The sequence below is a fragment of the Bombina bombina genome, chromosome 1 (assembly GCF_027579735.1).
Source record: "Bombina bombina isolate aBomBom1 chromosome 1, aBomBom1.pri, whole genome shotgun sequence".
Lineage (NCBI taxonomy): Eukaryota > Metazoa > Chordata > Amphibia > Anura > Bombinatoridae > Bombina > Bombina bombina.
The window spans coordinates 1,442,152,344-1,442,164,903 of record NC_069499.1 but is presented as its reverse complement, the minus strand read 5'-3'; the positions used below and the strand labels follow the sequence as shown (position 1 = coordinate 1,442,164,903).

The 12,560-nt window shown below is 37.3% G+C and overlaps 1 protein-coding gene across 1 annotated transcript; it reads left to right on the top strand.

Annotated features, from left to right (window-relative positions):
- Nucleotides 1-11,180: 11,180 nt before the first annotated feature.
- LOC128665994 (olfactory receptor 6-like) lies at nt 11,181-12,116 on the top strand. The gene has a single exon (XM_053720337.1). The coding sequence runs from the start codon at nt 11,181-11,183 to the stop codon at nt 12,114-12,116; it is 936 nt and encodes a 311-aa protein (XP_053576312.1).
- The last annotated feature ends 444 nt before the right edge of the window (nt 12,117-12,560 follow it).

The following is a 12,560-nucleotide window of genomic DNA, read 5'->3' as shown; positions in this document are numbered from 1 at the left end:
AATGACATGCCCAACCCCTAATCTAAAAATAAAAGCCCACCCCAAAATGAAAAAAAATTACACAAAATAACAAATTAATTATCCAAAATAATAACAATTATTCCTATTCTAATACCCATTTTAAATAAGAAAACACCCCAAAATAAAAAAAAAACCTAATTTATAATAAACTACCAATAGCCCTCAAAAAGGCCTTTTGTAGGACATTGCCCTAAATTAAACAGTTCTTTTACCTGAAAAAAAATACAAAGACACACTAACATTACAAACCCGCACCCCCTCAAACCCACAAGATAAAAAATAACTATCTATAGAAACCTAAACTACCCATTGCCCTGAAAAGGGCATTTGTATGGGCATTGCCCTTAAAAGGGCATTTAGCTCTTTTGCATTGCCCTAAAAAGGGCATCAAAAATCCTTAAAAAAAAACCTAACTCTAATCCCTCTTTAGTTACTCACAGTTGCTGAAGTCCCGCTTGAAGGATCTTCATCCTGGTGGCTCCATTTTTATCCCAGCGGCTCCATATTCATCCAAGCGGCTCCATCTTCATCCAGGCAGAATCTTCTATCTTCATCCCAGCAGCGTCTTCTATCTTCATCCAGGTGGTGATGAGCGGGTCCATCCTGAAGACATCAGACACGGAGCATCCTCTTCATACGGTCGCCGCAGTATACTGAATCTTCAATACAAGGGACGCGTTTCAAAATGGCGTCCCTTTTTTTCCTTTTGACTGATTTGATTTTGGAAATTCAAATCACCCAATAGGAAGAGAGCTACTGAAATCCTATTGGCTGTTCAAAACAGCCAATAGGATGAGAGCTTCTGAAATTCTATTGGTTGTTCAAATCAGCTAAATGCCCTTTTAAGTATAATGCGCATACAAATGCCCTTTTCAGGACAATGGGTAGATTAGGTTTTTGTGAGGTTTCTTTATGTTGGGGGTTGGTTAGGTAGTGGGTTTTACTGTTGGGGGGGGGTCTTTGTATTTTTTACAGGTAAAAGAGCTGTTTAAATTAGGGCAATGCCCTACAAAAGGCCCTTTTAACGGCTATTGGTAGTTTATTGTAGGCTAGGTTTTTTTTTATAGGGCTATTAGATTAGTTGTAATTCTTTTTTTTTTTTAAACTTTTGTTTGTTATTTTTTTTTATTTTTTGTAATTAGCTAATTAATTAGTTTATTTTTAAAATAGTGTTAGGATTTTTTTAATGTGTAATATAGTTTATTTAATTGGTAGTTAATTTAATTTTAGTTTAATAGTTATATTAGTTTAATTGTTAGTTTAAACTTATTTTTTTTAATTTGACCGGTAAGTTTTAATTTAATTTAAGATAGGGAAATTGTAATTTTAACATAAAGTTAGGGGGGGGTTAGGTTTAGGGGCTGCAATTTAAATTAGTTTATTGCGATGTGGGGGCTTGCGGTTTAGGGGTTAATAGGTTTATTGTAGTGGCGGTGGAATTAGGTGTTAATAACTTTAGTATAGTGGGGTGATGTGGGCGGATGGCAGATTAGGGGTTAATACTATTTAAATAGTGTTTGCAATGCGGGAGGGCGTTGGTTTAGGGGTTATTAGCTATATTATAGTGGTGATGATGTCGGGGAGCGGCAGATTAGGGGTTAATCATTTTAATTAGTGGCGGCGATGTCGGGAGCGGCAGATTAGTGGTTAATAACTTTAATATAGTATTTGCGACGCGAGAGAGCCTCGGTTTAGAGGTAAATAGGTAGTTTATGGGTGGTGTACTTGTAACACTTTAGTTATGAGTTTTTTGTAACAGTTTTGTTGCGTAAAACTCATAACTACTTCTCTGAGATTGCGAAACGGATCTTGTCGTTATATGGTGTAGAGCAAGCTTTTTAGCCTCACCACAAAACTCGTAATTACTGTGCTAAGGAAGTCCCATGAAAAAACGTAATTTTTACATGTGTGGTACTGACGTTGTGTTACAGTCTAAAAGGCTTGCGGTACAGCTACTGTATATGGCTGCGGTGCTTTTTTTGAACACTGAAATTACCATTTTTTTCAGCGTTAAAACACAAACGCACAACTTGTAATCTAGGTGTAAGTCTAGCTCATAAATAAAAAAAAAAATGTATTGAACCCTGTTCTAATATTTTTATTTTTTTTTATTGAGGATTTTCAAACAGTACAGTAGATGGTACAATCATAAATGTTACAATATGAGATACAAAAACATAAACCATACATTAGTAATACACATTGAAGTTATGGATTGAAAAAGCAAGTGATATGAGCCTCTGAATCCTCCATTTTATAATGATCATAGCTTATTGAGGAGACTACTGAGCCGACCACATACGGGTCATATGGTTATGAAATTGAAAACATTTAGGGTAGTCTGATAGAAGGTCCATCTTGGACCGAATGTAAAGTAGTAAATGCAAAATATATTTAAGGGGGGGGGGATTACCAGCGGACAAAGAGCCGCTCTGCGTTGAGAAAAAAAGGGGGAAAGGGAAATTGGGGGGCGTGTCAAATACAGTGTAAGAAAATGAAAAAAAAATAGTAGGTAGGTACAATGTAGACCGGACCAGCATAATGAGAACAAACAAATAATATGCATAATAGCAATAATATAGACAGCCCATAACTAGGCCTCCAAACTATTGAGATAACTGTTGGCTATATATAAACATAGAAAACGTTCATCTTAAGAACAGAAAGATACATAAGAAAATATATATAAAAAAAAAAATTATCGCAGGGCTACTGCACAACAAATCAAAGAGATGGTTCAAGTAGGCTATGTAGGTATTCCACTACAATCAAAAGCATAATATTTCTAAACCTTAAGGAACTGGTGAGAGGAAAAGAGTCATTAAGGAACTACAAGGAAACAAGTAAAAGTAGTATAGATTATTAAAATTTACACAAATAAAATGAAAAATTAAAAAAATATTAAGCATATTGTAATATTACTTAAAAGTAGGATGTGATGTACGGAGTAGATCAACCTACCGCATGTTCTGCGGGGTCGTTTGGAATCTATACCTAAGAGTATTATGGATAGGGGGAATGGGCTCTGCACCTAGAGATTAACTAAAGGCAAATATAGCCCGTGTCAAATAAGTTATAAAGTTCACTGCATCTGGGGGGGGGGTGGGGCACTATGATCCTGAATATGGCTGCACGGAATAAAAGGCATATATTGTGCTAATATAAAAAACAGCGCCGCCTGGTAAACTCAGCTCAGCATGAAGATTGTAATGCTATGTTGCCCATACAATTAGTGCTAATGATAAAGATATTTTGCGAACCTAGGTGAAGAATCTATGGTACAATACTAGATTAAAGGGCTAGTACATGAATAATAAAAAACATAGATTCTAACTATATAGGAGAGTTGCTAAATACTTACATATGTATGATGCTTTAAGCTATTTATAGTGTGAATATGCCTTATTATACCACATTATAGGTAGGATGCAGGTATGGGGAGAATCACATGTCAAAGCCATCTCCTTTATACTAAATATCTCCAACAGAGCTTAAGATGTATAAACAAAGTATGTAGCCTATGTATTCCTCTTATGCTGGGGAACTAAGGACTCACAGTAGAGAGCGTACTAGAAACCCACCATGCCTATTTCAGTATGGGGTTATATCAAAACGATGGGCATATCTGTTATGAACAGTGTAATGCTTAAAACCTGGGATAGTGTAGTGATAAATATCCATAGATATACTCCCTATAATGCACTAATGTCTTAACAGTTATGGTATACAGAGGATATACATAATATAGTATACTGAGACCGGTATAGCATAGGGTAGCTCTACAAATAAGTTGAACACTTTTGGTTTCTTCAGTAAGCAGGCACTAGATATAAAAGCAGGGAAAACAAGTATTTAGTGAAATCTCCATATGTAATTATAGAGGTATGGAGGCTATACAAAAACATCTGTTATGAGTCTTAACATGTACTATACAGCGACACTACTCGGCCATCTAGATTATTGCTTGGCATAGACAAAATCATCTGTAAATATGCACAGGAATATGTGAGATGACATCTAAGAGATAGATATTCTAACCATGCATGTAAAGTGCTGTGCTATCTATAGTCCTAGATCTAAAGTCTAGTTATACTAATAGTGTAAATAGCTAGGTAAAGCTACTTGGTTCAAAAAATATGGAGATAAGGTTTGATAACATGTTTAGCTTCAGGTATATATAAGAGTGCATCTGCTGTAAGAACTATACTTTAAGGCTGCTGCAGCAAATATGTCTCCGAATAAACACCATAACCCCACTATACATCCTGTTCCACTGTCCTAAAAACTGCAGGAAAACTATAGCTGTCATTAATATAAATTGCTTATATAGTGCCCGCTATGAAAATAAAAACAATGGCCCATAACTCTTAACTATAGGGGCCGTGTAAAACTGTAAACAGGTAACAAACATTATGCTATGTAGATAGAAATATTATTTGACAAAATTAAAAGCTAGCAATACACACACAAAAAAACAAAACAAAAAAAAGCAGTGAAACATAAACTAACAACTGTGTGCAAGACATATCGTATGTTGTATTGTCCTCTTATCCTTGGGAAGCATGAGTTTTAACCTACTCCCCTCGGTGGGTGAGAGTATGAAGAATACCTCTGCCGTAAAGGGAAAAACGTTCTAGACACAGGGAGCATGATCTTAGAACCAGGGCTATGTCCAAGTAAAAGCACCATGTAGTATCTTGAGGGGACAAGAATGTTAATCAGGGTCTCAAAAGCCTGGTTGTCAGTGTGAGCTATAGAGAACGCTACTCCCATTAAGACTAAAAGTGCATTCAGATTCATTGCGAGGCAGAGTGCCTCTGGAGTATGCTCCCGTAGACAATCAGGGATCAGACAACCCCACAGCGGGTCAGCCTCAACTCCCCTAAAGGTCTTCAAAGTCACATCTCCCACATTCTTGTGGAAACATAGATCCAAAGAATATACATTTTACTTGTCATCAGTGGCCCAAATAAATAAGGAGAAGTTACACCTCTCATCCTACCAGAAAAACAAAGATGAGTATCCTCCAATCATCAACATCAGACAGTTTAGCTGCATACATATACACATGGGGGCACACAAGGACATGCAAACAGGTACACAAATACAGACACAGAAATACATGCAAACACAAAGGGATAGGACACAGAGGGACACAGGCACACAAACATGAACACAGGGAGACACACACACACACAAACATACACAGAGGGACACACACTCACCCAGGGAGACACACACACAAACATACACACAGGGACACACACTCACCCAGCGACACACACACAAAAACATACACACGGGGGGACACACTCACACATTCACACACACAAACATGCACACAGGGACAACACACACAAATACTCACACATACACAGGGACACAAACACATTCACACAGGGACACACATAAGCATACCCACACTCACACAAACATACACACAGGGGCTCCCACCCACACATACACACAGGGACACACATGTTCACACAAACATACACACAGGGACACAGACTCACACAAACATACACACAGGGACACACACAAACACACAGGAGGGCACACAACGACACACACAAACATACACACAGTGACACACACACAGGAGGGTACACAAGGACACATACAAACATAAATACATTGACACACACAGGAGGGCACAAAAGGAGACACACAAACATACACACAGTGACACACACAGGAAGGCACACAAGGACACACACAAACATACACACAGTGACACACACAGGAGGGCACAGAAGGAAACACATAAACATACACACAGTGACACACACAGGAAGGCACACAAGGACACACACAAACATACACATAATGACACACACAGTGATGCATACACACAGGAGGGCACACAAGGACACACAAACATACACACATTGACAAAAAAGGACCCACACAAACAAACACAGTGTTACACACACATGAAGGAGGGCACACAAGGACACACACAAACATACACACATTGACATGCACACAGGAGGGCACAGTAGGACACACACAAACATACACACAGTGACACACACAGGTACACAAGGACACACACAAACATACACATAGTGACACACACAGTGACACATACACACAGGAGGGCACACAAGGACACACAAACATACACACAATGACAAAAAAGAACCCACACAAACATAAACACAGTGTTACACACACATGAAGGAGGGCACACAAGGACACACACAAACATACACACATTGACATGCACACAGGAGGGCACAGTAGGACACACACAAACATACACACAGTGACACACACAGGTACACAAGGACACACACAAACATACACATAGTGACACACACACACAGTGACACATACACACAGGAGGGCACACAAGGACACACACAAACATACACACAGTGACAAACACACACAGGAGGGCACACAAGGACACACACAAACATACTTTGATACAAACACACAGAGGAGGCACACAAGGCAACAATTGTTTGGGGAGTCTGTAACTCTCAGCTGCAGACTTGTTCAAACCTGCAACCAAAAGGGCTCCAAATCTCATATTCAAATCAGCCAATAGGATTTCAGTAGCTCTCATCCTATTGGCTAATTTGAAAATGTCAGCCAATAGGAATGCAAGGTACCCCATTTTTAAACGGGTAACTTGCATTCAAGCTTCAGTGTACGGCGGTGATAATATGAAGGGGACGCTCCACTCTGGATGTCATCGCCGGTCCTGGACAGCTCCACTCCGTGCCTCTACAGCTCAGCACCACTGGGATGAAGATAGAAGATGGTCCTGCGATGGAGGAAGATGTCACCATCTGGATGAAGACTTCTCGTTGAATGGATGAGGATGGATGACCGGACTTCAGGAACCGTGAGTAGATATTCTGGGGTTAGTGTTGACTTATTTGAACAGCCAATAGGATTTCAGTAGCTCTCATCCTATTGGCTGATTTGAATTAAAAAAATCAAATCAGTCCATAGGAATTCAAGGGACGCCATATTTAATTGTGTACCTTTAATTCACTATTCAGTGTACGGCGTCAATCGTATAAAGGGGATCCTCCACACTCCATGGCTCTGCAATCGCCGGTCCTGCTCCGTGCATCTACGCTCTGCTCCGGATAAGTCTTGGACGAGTAAATAAGAGGTTCCTGCTTAGAAGAAGACTTCACTGCCGGACTTCAGGAACCAATCGCTGCTTGGAAGAAGACTTCACCACCTAGAACAGGACCTTCTCCGCCGGACTTCAGAAACCGTGAGTACCAACCTGGGGGTTAGATTTAGGCTTTTTGTTTAAATTTTGGGTTTTTTTTTTTTTTTTTTTTTTAGATTAGGGTTATGGGCCTTCTTAAAAGAGCTAAATGCCCTTTTAAGGCAATGGCCATACAAATGCCCCTTTAGGCGCAATGGGTAGTTTAGCTTTTTTAATGCTAGGCTTATTTATTTTGGGGGGTTTTGTGGATGGGGGGTTTTACTGTTAGAGGGGGGACTTAATGGGTTTTTTTTAAGGAAAAAAGCTGATTTCTTTAGGGCACTGCAAATTATCACAAAAAGTCCAACACACACTGCTATATTAGGTGCACACTATAGCTAGGTACTGCACAACCCAGCACAAAGTAATCCAGATTATAAAGAATAGCAGCACTCCAATGGCATTTTCTTATGTATTTATTTCATAGCCAAGAGCACTGCCCTGCAAAAGGCCCTTTTAAGGGCTATTGGTAGTTTAGTATTAGATAAGGGGGTGTTTTTATTTTGGAGGGCATTTTTATTTTGATAGGGATTAGATATCATTTTTTTATTTTTTATAATTTTATTTTTTATTTTCTGTAATTTTAGCTTTTTTATTTTCTGTAATTTTATCTTAATTTAAAATTATTTTTTTATTTTTAAAGTAATGTTAGGTTTTTTTATTTTAATTGTAATTTAGTTTTAGTTTAATTTATCTAATGGGGTTAATTTAGGGGGTGTTAGGTTAGGGGGCTTAGTGTTTAGTTATTTGTGTTGTGGACTTTGGCAGTTTAGGGGTTAATAGATTTATTAGCATTGCATTGTGTGGGTTTGGCGGATTAGGGGGTTAATAGTTTAATAGGTTTATTGCGTTTTGGGTTAATGGCGGATTAGGGGTTATTAGTTTTAATAGGGACTTTGCGAAGTGGATTAATTGCAGTTTAGGGGTTAAAACATTTATAAGGTAGATTGCAATGTTGGGGTTGGCGGATTTAGGAGTTAATACTTTAATTATTAGTTGCAATGTGGGTTTTATGGCGGATATAGGGGTTAATATACTTTATTAGTTATTGAGGTGGGGGATTGCAGTTGACAGGTAGATAGATATTGTGCATGCGTTACGTGTTAGTCTATATTTTCAGGCAGTTACGGGAGTTACAGTGCTCACATACTCAGCGCAAGGCTTGCTTCGGCTGCCTTTGTGTGGCGAGGTGAAAATGGAGTAACATTTCTCCATTTTCGTCACGTAAGTCCTTGCGCTGAATATGTGATACCGATTTGTGACGCGGTTCTATGATAGTGTATGGGAGTAAAAATTGCGTCCGACAGGTGAAATACATGTGCCGCATTTATATGCGGCGCTGTATATGTGATACCAAAATCGCGTAAAAACTGGCGGGGCCGGCTTTTGCATGTGATGACGCAATATGTAATGAAGCCCCAAAAGGAAGCTGACATGCTGAGAACTTAAATTGACAGTAAACATTATCCAAGACATTGCATAATTCAGACAACAGCTTTTACTGGCATGAGAACATGCTACATTACAATTAATTGCGATCGGGTGTGCTGTAGACATTGAGCCTGTGACACGCTGGTTAAAAAAAACATCGGTGTCAAAAAAGGATGGCTGCGCTTACAAGGCAAGTATAACTTTTGCTGCTAAATTATGTATTTTTAAATAATTTTACATAGGAATGGCTATCCTTATGTTGCATAATTCTACACATAATACAAACTTATGTAACATCCTAGACAATGTTTATTGTCCCTTAAAGATGCTTTCTCCCTCTTCTGACCATGGTCAAGATAATGACTTTATGTTTCTGTAGCATTCCCTGGAAATTAAGTTGGATCATGTTTCCATAGAAGATTGATGACATCAATCTATAAATGCCGTTCTATAAAGACACCAACCTTCTTGTGGGACTGTGACAGGAAGTAATTGACTCTGCATAAATTAAATTAAAATATATAAACAGAAAAATCCTTTTAAAATGATGAAAAAAAAATACTGCTAAGGGATTTTTTTATAACAACAATGAAACAGCAATTTTTTATATCCCTTTACATCCTAACATCCTACCTATATATATATATATATATATATATATATATATATATATATATATATATATATATATATATATATATATTATAGATTATTTAAAGGGACATTAAAAGCAAACATTTTCTTTCATGATTGAGAAAGAGCATGCAATTTTAAACAACCTTCTAATTTACTTTTACTATCTAATCTGCTGATTGGTGGCTGCACATAGATGCCACCCTTGTGCATTTCTATTTCTTCAACAAAAGATATCTAAAGTATGAAGCACATTAGATAATAGAAATAAATTGGAATGCTGATTAAAATTGTATTCTCTATCAAAATGATGAAAGCAAAAATGTGGGTTTCTCTATACTTATCGTACTTGACCTCTCTGCTGCCTTTGACACCATTGACCATCCCTTCCTCCTGATCTGATCTCTCTTGGTCTCTGTGACACTGCCCCCTCTTGGATCCACTCTCATCTCACTGACAGGTCTTTTCTGTCTTACTTGCTGGTGACTCCTCCTCTTCATTGCCTCTGTCTGTTGGAGTAAGTCAAGGCTTTGTCCTGTGTCCTCTACTCTTCTCTGTTTATACTTTCTCACTGGGTAAACTTATCAACTGCTATGGCTTCAAATATTGCTTCTATGTTGATGATACACTTATCTACCTCTCCACTCCTGCTCTCTCTTCTTCTGTCCTTTCTCATATTAGCGACTGCTTATCTGGCATTTCTTCCTGGATTGCCTCTCACCACCTAAAAATCAACATGTCCAAGACTGAGCTCCTTCTAATGCCCCCTCTAATTCTATTTTGTTTTCTAACTTCTCTATAACTGTTGGTGGCACCACTATCTCCCCTTCATCTCAAGTCAACTGCCTCAGAGTTACACTTGACTCAAATTTGTCCTTCATACCCTACAACCAATTTCTCTTCATTCTGTTGCAACAACCAACACAATATCTCCAAAATGTGTCAGTTTCTGAGCTCTGCTAAGGAGCTAATCTATATTGTTAATTTCCCAACTTGACTACTGTAATAACCTAAACTAACTAACTGGCCTTCCTATATCCTGCCTTTCCCCCTTCAGTCCATCCTAAATGCCTCTGCTAGGCTAATCCACCTTTCCTGATGCTCTGTATCCGCTGCACCTCTCTGCGAGTCCCTTCAATGGCTACCCATTAACAGCAGAATTAAATTCAAAATCCTCACCCTGATCTACAAAGCCCTTACCAACGCTACCTCACTACTTGTCCTCACCAATCAAGAAATATACTCCAGCCTACCCCCTAAAATCCAAGAATTACCTTCACCTTGCATCTTCTACCATCACCTCCTCCCATACTAGACTGAAGGACTTCTCTCATGCAGAACCAATCCACTGCAATGCACTTTCTCTTGCTGTCCAACTTTCTCCTAGTCTTTCCTTCTTTAAATACTCCCTAAAGTCCTTTTTGTTCAGTGAAACCTATCACTCAAATCAGTAATAAATTAATTCCACTTGCCTAATAGTTGCCCTCATCTAACTACACACTCAAACCATTCTCTCCTTTGCAGTCCCCACCTCCTGTTTCTCACCCTCCTACCCTTCTAGATTGTAAGTTCCCACAGGAATATGGCCCTTAATTCACCCTGTATTTGTTTGATACATTTTGTCCTGTGTCTTAAAAATATTGTATCATTGTTTTACTTTTAGTTTTGTACCAATGGAAAATAGTGCTTCATAAATAAAGAATAATAATAAATATGCACTGATACATTTTATTGTTAACTAGGGTAACTAGTAAAAAAAATAACTGGATATTTAACAGTATAAAAGAAAAAAAGAAATAAACATGTTAATTATTATTATTTATGTTTCCATTGCAGCTTTTTTTTCGCATAAAAAATGGAGGACAGTAACATGACCAAGGTGACAGAATTTATTTTGCTGGGATTCTCTAACTTTCAAGAGCTACAATTGCTTCTGTTTAGTGTAATATTATTAACTTACATTATTTGTGTCACTTGTAACATTGCTATCATTGTTCTTGTTAAAACGGACAATTCTCTTCACACGCCAATGTATTTTTTCATTAGTAATTTTGCTATTTTAGAAGTTATGTTTGTGTCAGTTGCAATTCCAAAACTCCTCACCAGTCTCATTTCATCAGATAAGAAAATATCTTTCAGTAGCTGCTTTTTACAACTGTATTTTTTCCATGCCCTGGGTGCAACTGAATGTTGTCTACTTGCAGTTATGGCTTTTGATCGAGATTTGGCTATTAACAATCCTCTGAGATATTCAGCGTTAATGACTAATGAATTTTGTATTGGTCTTTCATTATTCCCATGGTTTGTTGGATTCACTGTTGCTTCCATTCTCACAATCTTCACAGCCAGATTAGAATTCTGCGGTCATAATGTGCTCAACCATTTCCTGTGCGATATGGCACCATTACAGAATTTGGCTTGTTCCAACCCTTACTTCAGTAATATGATTACAAGTACAGCAGCTGTTGTACTTGTCATTTTTCCATTTTTTATCATCATGGGATTTTATATTCATATTATTATCACCATATCTAGAATTAAAAGTACTGAAGGTAAACGTAAAGCGTTCTCCACCTGCTCTTCCCATCTGACAGTATCTAGTTTATTCTACAGCTCAGTCATAGTTGTTTATATTAGACCTAAGGGAAGTAAATATGATAAATATCTAGCTATTATTTACACAGTCATTATTCCAGTTATTAACCCATTTATTTATACATTAAGAAACAAAGATGTAAGGACAACACTTATAAAGTCAATAAGACAGCTTTTCAGTTTGAATTTAGATTAAATAAAACTTTGCAATGTATAATCTAAATCTAAAAAATAACATTTTGGTAGAGAGGGCAATAGGATAATTAATTACATGGGCATTAAACAAAAATAATAATGCTGGATAGACTAATGTATTCAATAAAAAGATTAGCCTGATATTAACACGTTGCAGAATAAAAAATAAAAAAATATTAGTAGTTTACATTTTGAAAAATTGAAATATCTCCATAAAACAATGGGCTATAACTATGTTATAATATAGGTTGGCTTTTCTGCTGGGACCAAACAATGATAATTTGGAATAAAGTAGTGTTACATCTGGAGTCTGCACTTTTACTATTTTTAACAGGACCTGGAAAGTCCAAAATTTACAATGATATGGGAAAAATTTGTAAAATATACTATTTTTTTATACAACATATTATTAATAATTGTTATTATTACAATCTCAAATTATTAA

Excerpts from the sequence above, each read along its gene's own strand:
- LOC128665994 (XM_053720337.1), top strand. The coding sequence starts at position 11,181 with ATGGAGGACAGTAACATGACCAAGGTGACAGAATTTATTTTGCTGGGA.